Source organism: Manis javanica, chromosome 3 (genome assembly GCF_040802235.1).
Source record: "Manis javanica isolate MJ-LG chromosome 3, MJ_LKY, whole genome shotgun sequence".
Taxonomy (NCBI): domain Eukaryota; kingdom Metazoa; phylum Chordata; class Mammalia; order Pholidota; family Manidae; genus Manis; species Manis javanica.
This window is the reverse complement of record NC_133158.1, coordinates 186,081,634-186,103,547: the sequence shown is the minus strand read 5'-3', so window position 1 is coordinate 186,103,547 and position 21,914 is coordinate 186,081,634. Positions and strand designations below refer to the sequence as shown.

The 21,914-nt window shown below is 31.6% G+C and overlaps 1 protein-coding gene across 4 annotated transcripts in view; it reads right to left on the bottom strand.

Moving 5' to 3' along the window:
* Window positions 1–21,914, bottom strand: part of FSTL5 (follistatin like 5) — an 813,978-nt gene that overhangs the window by 146,703 nt on the left and 645,361 nt on the right. For all 4 annotated transcript variants that reach the window (XM_073232529.1, XM_073232528.1, XM_073232527.1 and 1 more), the window contains exons 9-10: window positions 7,292–7,453; window positions 2,884–3,018 (exon numbers count right to left, since the gene is read on the bottom strand). In XM_073232529.1, coding sequence (XP_073088630.1) covers window positions 2,884–3,018; window positions 7,292–7,453 — 297 coding nt within the window. The remainder of the gene's footprint in view (window positions 1–2,883; window positions 3,019–7,291; window positions 7,454–21,914) is intronic.

Sequence of the window (21,914 nt, the reverse complement as noted above, 5' to 3'; positions counted from 1 at the left end):
ACATGTGAATTTATTTCTGGGCTCTCTATTCGTCCCATTGGTCTATACATCTATCTTTACGCCAGTATTATACTGTTGTAATTTCTATAACTTTCCAATATATTTTGAAATCAGGAAGTATGATGCCTCCAGTTTTGTTCTTCTCCTTCAAGATTGCTTTGGATATTCTGGATCTTTTGTTGTTCCATGTAAATTTTAGGATTTTAAAAAAATTTCCATAAAAAATGCCATTGGGATTTTGATGGGAATAATATTGAATCATAGATTGCTTTGGAAAATATTGACATTTCAACAATATGAAGTTTTCCAATCCATAAACACAGAATATCTTTCCATTTATTTGTGTTTTCTTCAAGTTCTTTCATCAATGTACTATAGCTTTCATTGTACAGGTCTCTCACCTCCTTCATTAAATTTATTCCCAGGTATTTTTATTCTTTTTGATGATATTAAAAATGGGATTATTTTTTAAGTTACCTTTTGAATATTTATTGTTAATGAACAGAGACACAACTGAGTTTTGTATGTAGATTTTATATATTGCAACTTTACTGAATATGTTTAATTCTAACAGTTTTTGCCAACATCTTTAGTATTCTCTATATATAATAAAATCATGTCATCTACATAGACAATTTCACTTCTTCCTTTCAGGTTTAGTTGCCTTTTATTTCTTTTTTTTTCCCAGTTGCTCTGGCTAGGACTTCCAATGATATGTTCAATAAAAATGATGAGCGTGGGCATCCCTGTTTTGTTCCCGATATGAGAGAGAAATAATTCAGTTTTTTACATTGAATATGTATAATTGCACTTCTATGAGATTTCTAAATGAGTCAAAATCATAGAGACAGAAAACAGAATGCCAGTTGTCAGGTGATAGTGTGGAGGGAAATGGAAAGTTGTTTGATGAGTTTAAAGTTATAGTTACTAAACAAGTTCTGGCGTTCTATTGTACAACTCAATGTCTATAGTTAACAGCATGGTGCTGTATAGTTGGAAATTTATTAAGAGAGTAGAACTCACCAAAATAGATACATTAATTCATTTTTTAAAATCTGTAGTTTTTACCTCTTATCCTTGAAAATGTTATGTAATTTAAATATATGGATAGCAAATATTTTACATCCAGACTTAAGAAAAAAGCTGCAAATTTTTAACTTGCATTATTTATGATATGATCACTGAAAATTCTATTAATGTAGATGTAGTAAGGACTGCACTGCTCTAGCTTATCAAAATGTTGCTTCAGATTTTAACAGCATGCTATTAACATAGAACAGTGAAAAATTACTCTACACGTGTTTTTTGACCTTTAAGAGCTTAAAGGTGATAAGTAAAATTGAGCAAAAATGTGATTTCAGAATCTGTTGATAATTATTTCAAAACATTGGTATGGATCATTATGAATAAAATCACATTAAATCTTCCTCTAAAATTTTTTTCAAATGTACATTCTAGTAGATATTGATTCACTGGTTGATGGAACTGTGGCTAGGTGTTTTAATGTTGTAATTAGGGAATTATACTGAAAAATACGAGTGACATGATGAAAATCAGAATACAGAGTTGAAATTGTAATATCTCACAAACGTCATCACTGAAGGATAAGAAAACTAAAGTATCGAATTGCTTGTCAACTAAAATTAATATTTAACAGAACGTGAACTACAAATTGGTATTTAGTAGAAATACATAAAAGAAATGGAGTAAATACATTATAGTGGACCTTACCCAGGTCATTAAATCCAGCTTTCTTTTTTTTCTTTTTTCTACCCTAAGAATTCGCTTGTAATTCTGGTTGTTTTAGCCAGACCAAATACAGATAGAGATATACCGGTAGTCAGGATCAGGACAAGATCCTCCTTCTTCACTGCATCCACTCATAACTACATGCACTCATTGATTTAAAAAGGCATAAGAAGGCTCCTGGGACAATGCTTTAACCTTGTTCAAAACTGGGTTCAGAGAAATGGGAATGCCAAACTAGTGGGCCCTTAAAATATCAGAGACCATGAGAAAACTTAGATTAGTAGGAGGTTAAGTGGGTTTAATAGTTCAGACTAAGAAGCAAGAATAATCATTCCAAGTACATCCACACCCAACCCTGAAACAGTCATACCGTGGCATGCGTGGACCAGTGGAAGAAAGCGTCTGCGGGTTCTCCTACAGAGAGCTCACTTGATAAATGCTGTAATAGTACTTTGAGTTCTAAGCAATAATCCATCTTTAGCATCCCACCCTAGGCAGCTCTCTTTCACCAAATAATCTTTTTTTTTTAAAGAATGGTACATTTTCCTTATTACTTCATGATACAATCAGGAGATGTACAGCGCCAAGAAGGGTGTTCTGGCACTAAATGGAGAATTACTCATGGAGTGGTGGTGGGGCCGGGCAGGGAGTGTCTCAGGGTGGCAGTGATCACGTGCCTGCTGCAAAGAAGAGCTACTCTATTACTCCTGGGACACTGACAGCTATACAGCTGGCAGAAAAGGAAGATACTGACTTAGTAAGCCTACAGGATGCCCCTTTGCTCTATTTTGGGACCTGGAATTTCCCAAGTTGTTTGGGAGAGAGATTTTGCAAAGAATTTAAATTCTTGCATGAGCAAACAGGAAGACAGAATCTGATTATCTTAAGCACACTTACAAAGAAATAAAACCATTTTAGTGTTATGTTAAAATTGTCACCAGCTTGTTTTTTAATCCTTAAATCCACTTTAAATATTTCAAAATTCCTATCTTTCCTACATATGAAATTTTTTTAAAGTGCATTGTTCATTTCAGTGTTTTTTGGTGCTTTTGTTTTTTTTAAAAAGCTTAATTGTAAAGTTGAGTACAATGTATGTCTGTGTATCTGTGTGTGTGTGATGCATTCAATACATACGGGTCTTTCTAGCAGAATCTTCCACAAAAAGAGAAGAGATGTCTTCATCCACTCCTGCTTCATTCTTTGCGATACAAGTGTATGCTCCTGTATCTTCATAGCGCACGTTGCTTATATGAACCTCACTGCCATTTGCTGAAAACAGAAGGCAAATGCAACTTGTAAACTACAATTTCTGTTTTGGTACAGTGCTTTCTGATTACACAAACAGTTCTCTTAGCTTGTCCTAATTAAACTGTTTTCCTTCTTCCATATTTTGGAGGCATGCCAAATTATTCCAAAAGCATTCAAGTGTTTCATAAACTGCACTGTCATTCTATTACAGAAAACATGATGCTCTGTATCAAAGGCACTCACTTTACATATGATATTCATTTCCTATTTCTTACATTGCTTAAAAGTATTTCATACTAATGACTATAATTTCATTCACATGTTTATTTTCAATAATCAGAATCCACTTTGTCCTAAGCTTTACCAAAGTTTTAAATAATACCAGTATGGTTAATTTACAGAACAATGCATATAAAAAGACATTTTCCTAGAGAAATTAAGTAAGTTACATCATGCAAATGTAATAAGATTGTCACATATCAAATACATCATTGAGTTTATATTATATATCTGGAATTGTTAGGTAAGTAGAACAGAAAAGTAATAATGAAAAAGATATATCTACAATAAGCAATACTGTAATATGGGCATTTATATAGTCAGTGTTTAAACAAAGGATTAAGTAAATGATTAGTCCAACTTTTAAATCTTGGTAAAATGATATCTTGAGCTAATCCTTGAATAATGATTTCACATATACTACTCCTTTGTTGTTCCAAATAATACTTAATATCCCTGAGATGAAGAATCTGAGACTCATTGAATGACCTATGCCAGTCTCTCATCTCAAAGGATAATGGCTGGACTCCTATTAGACCCTGAAGTTCCGTGTTTCAGTGTTTGCTGGGCTCATTTACTTAGGTTTCTCCTTTTCTTTTCTTTCCTTTCTTTCTGCATGTGTCTGTGTGCGCATGTCCCATGTCATCCACCCACCAGAAGACCATGAACCACATTCAACATGACTATTTGTGACAAATAGGGGACAGACTCATCAGTGTGGCTATTTGGGAAAAAAAGTCGAAAACCAGTGGGAAAGAACTTGAATGTCACCCCTAGGAGCTGTCTCTTAAGGGACGCGGCTGGGATGTGGATGTGGAGAGGCAGCGAGTGCCCAGGAAGTAAAAACCGCTCAAATCGCTAGAACCTCTTTCTGCGTTTACAATGGTCACTACGCACCTCCATTGCCCTGATCCTTAGGAGAATCGCTACTCCAACACAAAGGTTGGCAATGTTTTTTTGTTTTGTTTTAGTTTTGGTATTAAGGCCAGAGAGTGGGCCATCCAGTCTCTACAGCAACTACTCACCTCCGACATGGCAGCATGAAAGCAGCCATAGACCCTATTTTTAAAAATGAGTGTGGCTTTATTCTAAAAACCAAAACAAAAAACAAGCAAAAAAAATGGCCTTATTTACTAAAATAAGCAGCTTTCCAGACTTGGTGTAGGGGCCTTAGTTCACAGACCCTTACTGTAAGAGTGGAGTGAGCAATGTTTGTAAACTTGTCTCAGCTTCTTGGTTTACATGAAATGTGGCCATCTACAAAGAACATACTTTTCTTTCAAGATTCACATATTTAACAACCTAAATTCCCTAGATTTTTTGAAATGTGAAGTCAATTTAGTCCCTCCTCAAATTCTCTCACCTCAATAGTCCTGTGCGTTCTCCTACCTGTATGTCTCACTGTTTCCCTCCTTCCCTACATAATCTAGCATTTCTAGATGTCTTCTGGAGAAATACCAATTCCCTCAGCCATTCATCAACCTGACACATGTCTCACTAACTCCAGTGCAAGAACAAGCTGACATATCTTGCACCTGGTGTCCCTGCACCTAGTTTTTTGAGTACATGATGAGACTATTGCAAAGGCAAATTTTAAATTTTAAATTCCCAGTTTTCAGTTTGCAGGATGTTCAAAACTACTTGATTTCATTTCATTTGACCTTTACAAATGATGCCTTTCATATACCATTCCACTTTTACTTCAAATCCTTCCTCTTTATTTGATTTTTTCCATCATAATGCTAACTTCTCACTCTGGAAAAGTGACCTTGTACTTTAAATCATGAAATACATAGATGTAATTAGAAAGTATACACAAATCATTTTGTAATATATATACATGCCTCAATTCTTACGGTGTATAACTCAATTTTACAGAATGTTCTATGTCAATTATATTTCAATAAAAGCCTGAAAAAAAAACATAAACCCAAAATGACCTGTTTACATTTACATCTTTACATTTATTTACTTCTCAAAGGAAATTTTCTTTGTTTTTTCCACAAGAAAAATCTCCCCTCTTTTCTGGTTGATTTCTAGAACTGTTTGATCACCTTTCCTCTGTTATCTCTATATCTTTCTCTTTACCAAAATTCCCTCAAATTGATGAATTAACCGAGAAGAAAGAAATACCTTCATTAGTCCTAACCTTTAGCCCTAACCTTTCCCACCAGCAGATACTAACTGTTCTTTTTCTTCTTCTCAGAATTTGGAAAGAGATTTTTATATTTTTTGTCTCCTTGTCACTTATGAACCCACTGAAGACTGATTGTTACTAAGTTTTCCTAAATGTCCCAATGGCAAACTAATCAGCTAAGATGCAATCTCTATGCATCTGATAATGTTGAAATCTTTCCTGTCTTTAGCTCTTTTCTTCTGTGATAACACCTTGTTCCCCTGCCTCTTAGCTGTTTTTGTTTCCTTGTGTTATCTTTATTTGCCTGTTAGTAAAATTTTTCTGCTTTTCTCGGATTTTACTTCCTCTCCATATATTATCTCACCCATTCACAAAGTATTTAGTTAGGGCTTAGAATTGGACCTCATGTAGAACCATTAAATAAGCACCTGATGAATAAATGGATAATTAATAACTACAGTATTTGGTAATGTGATCATATATAAAACAACATGGAATATCGCACTCCTATGCACCCAGACATCTCTTAAGTGGTGCTCCCTTTTCAGCTTTTATTATTTGTCATATGCTCTCAAAACTTTATTTTCAAAAATGACAATAGCTAATTAACAGGCCCCCCCCTTCAATGTTGAATGTGCAGTGGAATCAGCTCCCCACATTTGCTCTCCTGTGTATTCCTGAATTCAAAGATATAAAATAGTCATATTAATATGGTTTACTGCTATTATTAAATGGCTAATAGATGATAAAATCAGAAGCTAATTAATTAGACCTTTCTTCACTTTAATTTCTGTTATTCAGAGCAACCTTCTTCTTAGATTATAGACACCAAGATGCAATCAGTAAATGTAAAGATGTAAATTTGTTGGGTCTACTTATATTAAACATAAAGATTTCCAGGATTCAGATTTTAAAGGTCAAAAATACTTTCATATGTCATTTTTGACTTGCAAAAATAAATATTTAAAAAAAAAAGGTTCAAAAGATTGATTTAAAAATGCATCCTGATAAAACATTCACTTTAGTATAGTGACTTCTACATTTATAGAAATAATCAAAACATGCAAATATATTCATTTCTAGAAGCATGAATTGAGGGAATATAATGCCATGTGACAGATACTCCAGTAAGATTATTTGTCATGTGCTATTATACTTGACAATGGAAATAAGATTTGTACATTTTTTAACTCACTAGTATTATAAACATATATAAGACTGCTTTTGCATTATTATTTATTATTATACCAGTTGTCCTGGTTTTTTACTTACCACATATTTATGATGATTATGATCTGTAAAATAATAGATTAATGATATCTACACATTAGATTATTAGAATGTAGAATATTTTAAAAATTAGAATATAATAACTTTATGACTTTAAAACAAGATAAGTGTTAAATATATTTAGTAACATTTTGTTTTTCCCTCTCTTCATTTGTAAAACATGCTGCAAAACATTCACTAAAGAATTTCTGTATTAACTCCCTTTGTAATACATAATTTAATGTGAGATTTAAACATTTAAATGGTCATATCAGAAATACAATCTATGAAGAGACCAACTTATGCTGATCTATAATTCATGGGACAAGTATTTAAAAGACACATACTTTAATATTTTACTTATTTTCAAAATAATGACCTAATTAATCATTATGACCAGACTATTATTTAAAACATTAAAAATCTTAAAAGACTATTTCAGATATAATGGCTTAGGTACAACTACATTTTTTTTCAGATTCATGACATTGTATTGCCAAAAAGGCTCATTTTTAAAGTTTTTTTCCAAATAAGGTAAAACGTATTAAAAATTTTAGTATAAAATTATGTCATGGTCATTTAAGAGAAAAAATTGTAAGTAAAAAGCACCTTGAAGCGTGAGTTGTTTAGATAGCTTTGGCGTAATATCAATTCCATTCTTCAGCCAGCCAAGCTGAGGGTTTGGTATGCCCTCTGCGTGGCACCTCAGGCTTGCAGTTACCCCAGGTTCCCTGGCCTGACTCTCTGGGTACACCCGGATGACTGGAGGAACTAAAAAAAAAAAAATGGAAAGAGAGTGATCAGTGATCTGTATTTACCATTTGATTTCCCAAAGTAAAAATAGTAAGTTATATATTTTAAGATGTTATATATTTCTACAGATCTTAGTTTTCCAATTACATATCTACTAAAACATGCTGGTGTTCTTGGATGAAGGTTATTGTGAGACTGTGCTAGGGGAAAGAAGCTGACTGTGCAATATCTTGTTTCAATAATTAAGGAAGTCCTCAAAAATTACAGAAACATACCAAAAAATTACAGAAACCAGTTTAAAGGGGCTCTCATATGCCAAATAAGGAAATGTCTGAGCATCAGAATAATTATCAATTACAAGGAGTGTAAGGAATTAAATAAGACTCTATGAATTTGGTTACATAAATAAATAAATGAATATGTAAATGGAAGAGAAGGGAAATTTCATCAAGGAAATGCAAGACTTTTATGTTGAACACCACAAAATGTGTTGAAAGAATTTATGGGAAATTGTAAATAAGTAAGAAGTCATTTATTTATGGATTCAAAGAATTAATTGGTTAGATAATGAGAACTGGTAGGACTTGTTGATGACAATGCTACAAAAATGATCTAGAGATAACATGTAATCCCTATCAAAATTCCAGCTGTGTTTTTTGCAGAAATGGAAGGAGTTAATTGTTAGATTAATTATAATCCTTGTAATAGGGAATCACGTGGGGCCCCAAATAGCCAAAACAATCCTGAAGAAGAACAAATTAGAGTTCTTATATCTCCCAATTATTGAACATACTGCAAAGCTGCAGTAAGCAAAACAGTGTGAGACTGACATAAGGAGAAAAGCATAAATCTAAGGAATAGAGTCAGGAGGGCAGAAATAAACCTACACATCTATGGTCAATTGATTTTGACAAGGATGACAAGAAATAGTCTTTCCAAGGGCTGATGCTGGAACAACCAGATATCCGCATATAAAACAATGAACCTGAACCCCTACCTCATGTCACATGTAAAAATTAGAATAAAATAAAGATCTAAATGTATGAAGTGAAACAATACAACTATTGGAAGAAAACACAGAGGTAAATTTTTAACTTTATATTTGATCATGGTTTCTTAGCTATGATCCCAAAATATAAGGAACAAATGAAAAATAGATAAATTGGACTTAATCAAATTTAAATTTGGGGTGCATCAAAGCACACTATTCATGAAAGTATAAATACAACTTAGAGAGTAGGAAAAGACTTACAAATTATATCTGATAAGCAACTAGTATCCAGAACACATAATGAACTTTTACAACCAGCAACTAAAGGGCAAACATCTCCTTCTGAGCAGCAAAGAAAAACATCAATAAAGTGAAAAGACAACCTAAGGAATGGGAATAAATATTGTATAATACACATATCTGATAAGGAGTTAATATCCAAAATGTACAAATAATTTATAAAACACAATAGAAAAAATAACCCAATGAAAAAAATGGGCAAAGGACCTAAATAGACAATATCCACGGAAGATACATAATGGCCAACAGGTACGCAACAGGGCGCTCAAAATCACCGATCATAAGGGAAATGCAAACCAAAACTACAATGAGATATCACTTCATATCTGCTTAGATGTCGGCTACCAAAAAGACAAGTGATAACAAATACTGGTAAGAATGTGGAACAAAGGGAACTCTTGTGCACTGTTGGTGGGAATTTAAACTGTTTCAGTCACTATGGAACACAATACGGAAGTTCCTCAAGAAAATAAAATAGAGCTGAAGAAAAGTCAATAAATCCTCCCTTTCTACATAAATAAGCCTTAACTAATAGAGATTCCTTCTGAACTTTAGCCTCAATATTCTCACCAGCAAAAATGTGATTTGATTTATGTCCCCTGTTTTACTCTGATATGTGTCAATTCTTTGGGTGTTAGAAAGTAATATCATCAACAGCTTATCAAAAGTGTAAATAATAATACATTCATGGCGGCAACAGAATCCTTGGGCTGCAACCCTTGTACCATGTTTATATAAAGATGAGTCACAGAGAGATTTAATCCCCAGGTCACACAATTTGTTAAAAGTCCAGAGGTATGGCTAAAATCCAGAGGGTTTTGACTCTGAGACCAAAGCTCTTTACATTTCTTTCTGCCTCTAATCAACCTAGTCGATCTTGGTTTCTAATAGCCATTGCATTTTGCCGATAGGAAAGAGAATCTAATGGGTATTAAAAGCAAGTATATTCCAAATTTGACTGGTCAGGAATTCCTATAATAAAAATTAAATAGAAAGAAAGAAAATAAAGGAAGGGAAAAAGGAAGAAAGTATGGACAGACAGGCTACCTTATGATCCAGCAATCCCACTTCCAGGCATATATCAGAAAAAAACAAAAGCATTATCTCAAGAGATATCTGCCCTCCCGTGTTCATGGCAGCATTACTCACAATAGCCAAGGAGTGAAAACAACCTAAATGTTCATCAGCAAATAAACAGATAAAGAAAATGTGGCATATATGTGTGACATATATATAAGTAACCTGGAAGGCATTAGGCTAAGTGAAATAAGTTGGACAGAGAAAAACAAATGCTGTATAATATCACTTATACATGGAATCATTTTTTAAAATGTCAGACAAGTAGTGACTCTGTGGCATCTTACTACGCTGATAGGCAGTGACTGCCATGGGGTGTATGTGGAGGCTCTTGATAGTATGGGTGACTGTAGTAACCACAATGTTGTTCATGTGAATCCTTCATAAGATTGTATATCAATGATACCTTAATTTTAAAAAAGTCAGACTCATAGAAACAGTAGAAAAGTTGTCGCCAGGGCTGGAAGGTGGGGGAAATAGGGAAAGATTGGTAAAAGGGTATAAAATGTAATTATATAATAGATAAGGTCTGAAGATCCAATGTGTAACATGGTGATTATAGTTGGTAAGACTGCATTGTCTAATTGAAGTTTGCTAAGAGAATAGAAACTAAATGTTCTCACAAGAAAAAACAAACATGTTGACTGCAACCTCAGAAAAGACCTAATACCAGGACCACCTGCTTAAGTGTTAATTTTTATTATCTCATTTTACTATTACCTCACATTTCTATTTTCCTGTTATTTTTTTAATAATATAATAAATGTTTACTGTTTTAAGCCAGTAAGTTTTAGGATAAATTATTATATACTTGTATATATGTAAAAGTATATAATATTAGTTTATCTAAATATAGTATTAAGATTCCAAATTGCAGTAGATACTTCTATGCGGACATTTTATTTATTTATTTATTTATTTATTTTGCTATCAGTAATGTACAATTACATGAGCAACATTATGGTTGCTAGACTCCCCCCTTTATCAAGTCCCCACCACATACCCCATTACAGTCACTGTTCATCAGCGTAGTAAGATGCTATAGAGTCACTACTTGTCTTCTCTGTGTTATATTGCCTTCCCCACGTTCCACCCCTACATTATACGTGGGGGACATTTATTTTATGATCAGTACCAGATAAGACACATATATGCATATATACATTTATATGCACATATCAATTAGTTTTATAAATAAAGTTCTTTGATAGAAAATGGTTTTACCTTATTCAATCATTGTATCCCCATACATAGCTGATTGACTAGAGCTGTAGAACATGGGGAAGAAGCCCAGGGATTGTGTGTTACGTCGATCACATCTATCCCTTCACACTCACACTTTAGCATTTGTTATTTACAATGACCATGACAGAATACATACCCTGCATCTGCCTTAGTAAGATTGATTTGGTAAACAAGGAGAAACACTCCTGTTCTTAATCAGTGAAAGTTCTGCAGAAGTTAACTTAGCAAAAGACAATGGACAGAAATGTCTTGTTCACCTGGACCATCCTGCTCTTTGGTTAATGTATATACTTTGAACTACCTGATGTCTTTTATTTTCACCCATTAGAATGCCAGTCAGAAATGCAAGGTAAGTAGCCAATCTGATACACTCTTTGGGCCTCAAATCCAGACCAAAATTAATTTCACCACTCTTCTTTCTAGTGATTGGACAAGCTATTGTACATACAAATTTGATTAACTAATGAATAATACTTCTAGATTTACAGAAATTATAAAAACAATGTAAACCAAGAGACTAGTTGATGCTACCAGGTCAGGACTATAAATATGCCTCTTACCCTACTGGCTGGTTGTACTCTAGAGATCGTATACTAGAATCATGCCAACCATAACACAGAGGCAAAGCGGGAAGAAGGGAGTTTTCAGAAAGACCAAAAAATCCTTTGAATCTGCAGCTGGGACTTTACCTTGTGTTATTGCTTTTAATGGTCTCAGAGCAGAAAAAGAGTTCACTTCCAAAGCTCTAGAATTCTGTTATACCCTACCCACCCCCGAACATAAATATAGTTCAAAACACACACACACATACACACACACACACACATCCACGACATGGGGAAAAGTTGAGATGCAATTTTTTTCCCTCTGATGATGATTTAAATGGTTTGTTTTGACATATCAAATACAATTTCAAAAATTGTTTTCATAATATTTCTGTACCTGCTTTCCAGGTGACACAGTGCATATGTTTAGGCTTTGATGTTTATCTAAAAGCATAGAGTAGTTTTTGTAGATTTATTATAGAGGGAGTTCAAATAAATAACTTTTTAAAGAGATAACATTAATGTAATTTCAGCAAAACCTCAGCACCTTAGGATCTGGAGTATAGAGACTCAAATACTCAGATTTAATCTCTAATCTCTTAACAGAATAGGAGTTAGGAAATGAGCTTTATAGAAAACTGATTTACACAGGGGGCCAAAATAGATAACGACTATCAATAAACATCTAATAAAAAGAAATTAGAACTTAAAGCCAAAGCAAGGATCACTGCATTATTTGGAAAAGAAAATGATTGAGACAAACAAATGTATTTGAAAATTAGATCGAAATAAAGCAAGCGAATCAACTCAATAATAGCAACAGAGTCTACATCGTATATCTTAGAAAATTGAGATATGGGTTACCTATCTTGTTACTGCTTTTCCCCAAAGGACAACTTTTTAAATAAGATGGTCAGTTTCCCCCTGCATTCCTAGCTTTATTTATTCTTTATTTTATGCTTTATTGATATACTTGTGCATGATCTGAAATGAAAATGCAACAATAATCTTTGTCATATTGGACTGTGTATATCTAAATAAATAATATATATATTGAAAAAATAATACTCTCAAACAATATGATTCTCATTTAGTGTGTTGGTATCAAGTACTGATCTGAAAAATATCCCTTAACTCACGTAGAATTGGAGGGTGAATGATTGCATAACAACTCTTTAAACCTCAGTGACAAGCTACACATTTAAAAGTAGTTTATTTTTCCTGGGATACATATTATGAAATATAAATGAGGATTGATGGCAGCCTGAATTAAAAAGTCAATAATCCTCCAGAGAACATTTCAAGCCATTTGTTACAGTCACTTTTTGTTAGGAAGTGCACTTTATGAACTTGACTTGCCTTTCTACTGGCTGTGCATGAAAAGAGAAACTGATAAAGACCACCAGAGGGTTTTCACCTGGGATTCAGAGTCCAATTTGTGTGCATTACCATGGAAATATTTAAATAAGGCATCTAATATTTTAAACAAAAGGAGACATCTGCGGGTAAATGTCTATACATTGATCATGTCCTAATGACATTTGATGTCTCGCTAAAATAACTGAGGAAGCAGTTTAAACCAGGGGGCTTTACTTGATAAAATGTCATCAAAGAAAGCCAAATACTATCAATATTAAATTATGTAATATGTGTGTATATACACTTACAAATATGTTAAATAGTTGAGATTATATATTATTTGATTTTCTTCTATAAAACACAACCAAGTAAGTTTCTTCACTTAAAATGGAAGAGATCTGAGGACATAAATATATGAATCTTAGTCCTGAATAAAGTTTAAGAAAAGCATCAAATCTAATTTGATAACTATTTAAGATAACAACTTACCAATAATCATAGAGCAACTTCTGAGTTTAGCACACTGTGGTAGATGACTTTCACTCTCCATATCTCACATGCCCTGTTTTATATATTAATATGTCAAGTGAGTGTTACCTGAAATTAGCCAAATGAAACACTGGAAAATAAATGCATTGTTGTCCTATCTGTTACTGATCACAAAATAAATGTCCCCAAAGAAGTACCTACTGGAATTTGACTAATTGGAATATAAATATAAATTCTGAATTGGGCTTTTAGCAGTTATATATGGTATGCTTGAGAACCTTGAAAAATTGTATTTTAAAATGTAAAAGTCAAATAAATTATCTGCATATTTATAGCACTTGGAAAAATATTAATAATTCATCTCAAATGGATATAACTTCTCAAGGGAACTTAACTACTTTTTTCTTTCACCTAGCTAAACAATATCACCATGTAACTACATTGAACTAATATAATTAAATTGTGCTTAATTATCTAATAGTTTTTAGATCATACAATATAATTAGCTGTCTATGGAAGACTAGTTGCTCTAAGGGTACATATATGAAGCTAATACTTCTTCACTAGTTTATAGAAAGAAGAAATGGAATAAGGGTTCTGATTTTAAAAACTATTAAATTTAGAAATCTGAAAGTAAATAAGCTATAGAAATAAAGTATAATTACTATAATTATATTTTGTTAACTCTTTCTGGAAATTTTAGGTCTACATGGAATCAGCTGTAAATATTTATTGGCTCAAAATCATAAGTATTTAATAATAATCAATAGAAAACTGGATAAAGGTTAATCCTGGATATATTTCTCAAAAGTCCATAATATGTTCATTGTTTTAGAGTATGTCATTTCTTTCCTCAATATTAGGAGGGATCTAACAGAATCCTTTTAAACTAATAATTCTTCTAACCTAATCTAGAAAGCATCTAATGGAAATAAATACACGTCTCTAACACCAAACACCACTTCTTTTCCCCTCAACTTTCATTCAATGGTCTTTAGAAATTGTGCATTGCCAGAAATATGAAAACAGAATAACCTGGATTCTTTAACAGCTGATTTTTTAATTAGGAGGCAGAGATCAATGACCCAATATAGTTATTTTGCCTTAACTGAGGGCAAAAATGAATTTAAGGTGCATCATCAGAAAAATAATTAACACTGGATTTTTTTTTCCCTTTCCTTGATGTCATTATCTTGTATTGTTTTGAAGGATTCTACCACTGCTCTTGCAAAAATTATTCACGCAGCTGTAACTGTTAGAAAAGGTTCTAAGAACGCTTGAGGATAAGAATATAAATGTCTTTGAAGTAGTGCTGACTCACAGTGGCATCTGGATTGTTCTGTTTGTATTTTGACTTCCTTTGTCATTAAAGCAACTTCCCTATGAAAAATTACAGACTGAGTTTAATAAATATTTTAAATGCTTCTGAGCGTGTCCAATGTCTTTTGTCTCTGACATTATTAAAGCCATCAATTTCTCTTTAACTTTGTCCCAAAGCAGTCTTTTTATATTCATGACTTTCACACTGCCTCTTGTCAATATTACAAAAACTCTCTGATCACATTATTGCAGCCTTCATAAAAGCAGAAAAGATACAACAAATGTTGGGGGCAAAATATAAATTAACAGCAACATACTATGGTCATAAACTTCTGTGTTTTTTATTAGGTCTTCCTATTTATCCTACAGTATTGTAATAAATCACAACTTTTTAACCTATTTTGAAAGGGACTGAAGTTCATCCTAGTTTAATGAATTTAAGTCTATTCTACTAATCCTTAAAGTTAGTGGATCTTTTAATCCCCAATTTCAAAGTCTCAAAAGCCACCATTTTTAAAAGTGCTCTTAGAAACACAAAAGAAAACAGCAAAAGCATTTGAGGTGACTAAATATATGAAAAAAACTCAAGAATTAATGAAAAAGAAAACAAATCTAGTGGATGGCACATGATAGATGCTACTTTTTTTTTTCTTAGACTTTATTTACTTTGGTTTAATATATACTTAATTTAAGGAGTTTATCAGAAGACTTCAAATTAGTTATTTGAGGCAGGGACTGTGGAGTGGATAAAATAAACCCACCCAGTTTAAAAATTTGAATGTTTCTCTAACACTTACTCTATGCTCTAGGAAATAAAATATCCAATTTCTCTGATTCTCAATTTCCTCATTTGTAAAATCTGAACCCTTCCTAGGATTAAATGGATTAAAGGAAATAATGTATTCCAAATTCTGAACCCACTGCTAGACAACGTCAGCAAGAAAATGTTAGGTATTTAACTCACATACTTTGCTTTCTAGAAATCATGGCTTTTGCCAATTACATGAAGAATGAGTCTTAATAAGAGAAATGGCAACTGTATGTAATTTCAGTAGTCAACATCAATTGACTAGCAGAAATGAGCTTTTTGGAGATCTAAATTGGAAGTAGCCTGAACTTATATATGGGTTCAGTTGGAAAATAAACTATAATCAATTAATCAGCAAAATATGCAAGGTCTAGAGAAAGGGAAATGGAGGCAAGATTTTCATTTTGCAAATCTGTTTAATGTTCAAGATGTAAATATAAACCCTATTAAATTCAATATATGAAGAAATTTATTCAAAGCTGCCTCTAAACAGATCAAGTGTATCTTCTAAGCTCTTCCCACTTATATTTGCATCCCATTGGTCACGTAACTACAAGTGTATATGTACCCTGTAAAAAAGGTAAATTTTGTAACTGGGAAGTAAAAATAAATTGCATTAGTCATAGCTTAAAAAGATAAGGAAACATACATCACTCAATATAATATTAAAATATGATTTTGGAAAATTTTGGAAGGTTCATAACTTTTCTTACAGCTATTACTCTAGCTAGCCTTATCTTCTTGTACCATTTGTGTAGGAAATTGAAGAACTTTAATAACATATAAAACATATGGCATCAGACAGGTACTCAAGAGGCAGGTTTTAACTGTGTGATTTTGGGGTAATTACTCCAACTCTTTCAGTGCCTATATCTTTATTTGAAAAGCAAACATTATGATGAAATAATGTGTTATGGCACTTTAAAATACAAAATGCCTTGCAGATAGGGTATGATAATATTGTTGGTGCAGATGCTGGTGAAAATCTTTTCAATAGAGCAGATGAAGAAAATTACAAATATTAAACAATTTTGTTCCAGGATTTTCTTATTGCAAACTAATTAATATAAAAAGAAAAAATATATAGGTCTAGAGGGCTGAATTCATTTATAGTCATATACTTAGCTAGTCTAAAATTCCATGAAAGAGGTACTGGTTTATTATTTTGGGTTGAACTACAGTTATATTGTGAAAAATTTCTCAAGAAACAATCTAGTTAACCTTAGAACAATTTTTATATATGTTAACATACTAAGGACTATAAATATAATTTCCTACTTTTCGAAAAGACAGCAGTAAACTTTTTGAGCAAACATTATTTTATCTATACTTTAGCTAATGATATCTGTTAAAAGAAATCCTTAACTTTTAAAACTACAAATAACACTGTAGCCTTAAAAATAATGTAAGATTCATACTAAGCATAATGATTATTAAACAGAGAAAATACATGGCTATTTCTTATTAAAACAATTTATTTAAATTTTCACCATTTTCATTGTTGACTAGAATTTTTAAGTTTTTTAATCTGTAAATAATATTTCATGATAAATTTGCTAACTCCAAGCAGAGGAAAATTATGCTATTTTAGACTTAAAGCATTTAATAATTTTCAGAATATCCCCTAAATTAATGGACAGTATCACAAGGTTTTTTTTTCCTATAATCATAACCTATTAGTTTAATCTTGCAGAAGCATGATCAATATCTATCTCTGCTTCATGTAATCATGGAGCACATGAGACCAATCAGAATTTGAGGCCCAGTTTCAATGTGTACAGGCACATGTACTTTGAAAACTCCTAAACTTTCTGAGTATTGGTTTCTTCAATCATAAAATTAGCATAGTAATAATTATTATCTCCAAGGAGTTCTGAAAGACAACAAAAGAGATCATGTATATAGAAAAATCATTAAAAGTGCTGAAAAATAGAAATTACTAATTCAGGTTGGCTGAATTTCTTCCATACTAGTGATTTCTTAATGTACTGCATATTTATTATTAAAACTGTGGAGAAGCAGATAAAATATTATCTCCTTCACCACAGATTTCTGAAATGACCAGTTTTAACCTTTCTAAGTACCTAACCTTTTACCTCTATCTTTATACAACATCTATGTATTACTTTGGATTATTTTTTCATTTTAGGTACATTTTAGGACAATATATGCAAATTAGCTCATTATTTTAATAGATTAATATTTCATAGCATGGGTGTATGATAATTTATTCATCAATTTTAATATAGATGATTCAGGAGGCACAGTTTTATACTATTATATATAATTGTGCACAAAAATAACTGTATATTTACATACTGTTCCTTTCTTTTTTAGATTAGCTGAATCAAAGAAGAATTGCTACATTAAAAAGTACATGCATTTAAAATTGGATGCTGGATTACCCTGCTGTGTTTTGTAGTAATCCCTTCTTCGAAAACTAACCAATGTTTGAGAAGGTCCATTTTTCAGAAATTCATCTGAAATACACAGTATTGTTTTAATTAAGCAAATGTTCCTAATTTTAAATAAATTGAATCTCATTGCTATTGGGTATGTTTTCTCATATTCACTAGTTATTTTAGATTCTTCCCTGAATGACCTGTTTATAGCTTTTACCCATTTTTTCCTTGTTAATATATAGACATACTTATTCAACTAGAGAAATTTAAAACTACTTGTAAATTTGTAAATATGATAAGTCATTTTTCTCTTATTTGTGATAATAGGTAAGTATTTCACCTAGTTTATTTATTCTAGATAATTGCAATACAGAATACTTTTAATGCAATCTATCAAACATCTATTTTACTACAACTGGATTTTTTTGCCTTGATAAAGAACTCACACACCATCATCCACAGTTACATAAATATTGTGCTAAATAATGAACTCCCAATATTTTTTTAACACAATTATATTTGGATTAGATTCAATTTAGTTTCCCATCCAATTTCCAGTTAGATTTTTTAAAATTTTATGTAATTGTGAAGAAACAATTTTCTTTCAGTTATGTTAATTACTTTTTTACACGTCACCCAATAACAATAAAGCAATATATTCTATGTAATTTTATATTCTTTCTTCATCATACATAATATATAATAATTTTTCAATCACTACATGTTTTGCATATATTTTATATGCTTAGTTTTATTTTCTATATCATATGTACACATATATATTTTCATACCTAAAATTAATTTATACATATACTGATTACATCTCTTCCTGGATAGAGCATAGGAGAAGATGTAGGGAGGAAGAAGAAAGAGAAGAAACAAAGAGGAAAAGAAAGAAAAACAGACCGTTGGAATTTTGACTGAATTGGAATTAAGCTTATAATTGAAGTAGGTGTGCAATTATTTTAACATAAGGTATCTCCCAATCTTGGAACATGGTATATTTTCCATTTATTTATACTGATTTTTTAAGTCTTTCAATTTGGAATCTGAATTTTTCCTACTATTTTCCTTGAACATTTTCTTTTGTTGCTATTAATAGGAAATGTGTATTTTATATATATTAGTAATAGTTGTTTATGAACTCTAGTTTTCTTTTTCTTTCTTTCTTTTTTTTTAATTAAACAACTTTTTGATTTTGATTTCTAGGGTTTCAAAGGTAAACTATCATATCATCTGCAAATATATATAAAAAACTCTATTTTGTAATATTTGTGTTTTTAAACTCTAAAACAATTTGAATAATAATGGAGATGGATGATAAATGACAGCCCTATTTTCTTTTAATGTTAAAGGAAATGTCTGTTATATTATTTTGCATTTTAAAAATCAGCATTGTATGATATAGCCTGATTCCTTTGATACCTAATTCAGAACTTTTGAGAACAGCATATTAATTTTATCAGATATTTTTCAGCATCAACTATTATAAAGGTTTTTTAAAGCCACTCTCATTATAGTCAAATATATCATTAAATATAGATAAAGGGAAAGCACTAATGCTATAGCCATCCAGGCATCTGTCTAACCTAAACACAACATATATATCTCAAACATACACATTGGGTTATTAAAATCTTCCTTATTTTTGCTTAGACTTTATTCAGTTCAACTATCAAATTATTTTTTCTTTAAACATAAAGTCTTCATTATTGTGATAGTTTTATCAAGGAATACTTTTTTACACAGCTTGATGCAATTTTTTTCTATATATTAGACATAAAAGATTTTGATTCTTCTATGTTCTTCATATGTTCTTTACTATGGGAAGACATTTCTTTATTCCAGCCAATGAGTTTAGCATAAATAAAATTTTAGCAAATACAAATATACTATTATTGATTTAATCTAATTTATTTTCTATATTTGTATTGGCTAATCAGTTTATTATCAATATATTTTCATTTCTGTTTAAGTATTTCTTGCAAATATCACATGATATTTTTCCCATCTTCAATTTGATGCAGAAATTCAACACACATATATCAATTATGATGCATTTGTTCCAAATTTTGCATATTATTTCATACTTGTATTATACTTGTATTATTCCTCTTTTTTTGACATTTTCTGGCTTGTATTGCACTGATAAATTCCCTTGTATTCCTTCCTCTTCAATTCTGCTATTTTAATGACATATGAAAACCTTATTTCTTAAACTATATCCAAGAATTAAAACAGTTACTCCCAAATCAAAATATGAGACCATCTCTATCTGAAATAGTTTTAGAATTTCTTAGCATCCTCACTTCTTTTTTGGCTCCCACATCCACTCCTAAACCTGGAAAAAACGAAAAAGTTCTAGCAAAGTCTCTGACTCAATCCCATGATAGAGTGAGGGATCCTTTTATTTTCCTAACCTTTAGGGATTAAAATTTAGAGATCTGCAAGTTGTCTGAGGCAGAAGCAAATATGTGACTGCAGAAGAGGTAGTTCAATTTGTAATTACACAAATTTGTGTCATCCCTGCCATCCCTGGCTACTTATAAGGTCATATTCATAGATGGAAGCTTCTATTTCTCTTTTCCTTTTTTGTTAATGTTAATATATTGTCCTTCTGCCATAAAATTATTATTGACTTACACCTCATACCTTATAAAAAAATTTACTCAAAAAGGATTGTAAACAGAACTGTAGAAAGTAAAATTATAAAACTTTTAGGAAAACACAAAAGAAAAATTCTTTACTATCTAGCACTTAACAAAGAATATTCTTAGACTTTGACACAAAAGCACTGTCTGTCCATAAAAGGAAAAATCGGTAAATTGGACTTCACCAAAATTAAATCCCTTTGCTTTAGAAAAGACCCGTGAAATGGATTAAAAGACAAACTACAGACTGGGAGAATAACAAAAGACTAGTACCTAGAATATCTAAAGAACTATAAAAACTCAACAGCATAAAACAGTAATGAAATTAGAAAAGACATGAGAGGTCAAAAGACATGAAAGGACATTTTACTGAAGACATACAAATACTCACATGAAAGATTTTGACTTCACTGGCCATTAGGTAAATGCAAATTTATTTATCAAATGTCAGTTTGTCATTAATATGACAATAAGGTATCACTATTGTCATAATGGCTAAAATAAAAATAGTGATAATGCCAGATGCAAAGGAACTGAGTCACTCATTGCTAGTAATAGTGTAATATGGTAAAATACTCTTGTTAGATTCCAAAAAATAAAACATAATACAATTTAGTAATTAAAATCTTGAGTATCCCAGGGAAATGAATTTTTATGTTTATATAAAAACCTATATATGAATATTTTTGAAGATTTATTTGTGCTAGACAATAACTGGAGTCAGCTTAGATGTCTGGCAACAGATGAATGGTTAAACAAACTGGTATATTCATACCATGGAAAACTATTCAACAATATAAAGGAACAAACTATTGATACACATAACAATTAATGGAAGTTATCTCTTAAGCTAACAGCATGTTCTATTCAAAACTGATATGCTTCCTATAAATTTACTTGCAAATAACGTTGCCACCGTATATCTAGCCAACTTAGAAAACTGGGAGTCATCTGGTTGCGACTTGCCCCTCTAACTCATTAGCAACCCTCTACACCAATCTACAATATAATTATTTAGTACAAGACATTTATTCCTAATTTTCTCTCAATTTTCTCTCCTTTAACTACCTTAAGTCTGATGAGAAATTTTACCATTTCTAGCCTTTGTTAATGTAAAATCTGTTGCCTGCTTTTCTTTCCCCCATCCCTGCTCAAATCCATTCTCCACATCACTGCCAAAATTATTTTAAGTATGATGTTGCATCTAATCTACTCAAAATCCTTTATTACATCACCCCCTTATTTCAGAAGAACATCCAAGCACTTAACATAAAATGTCTATTATATGGTCT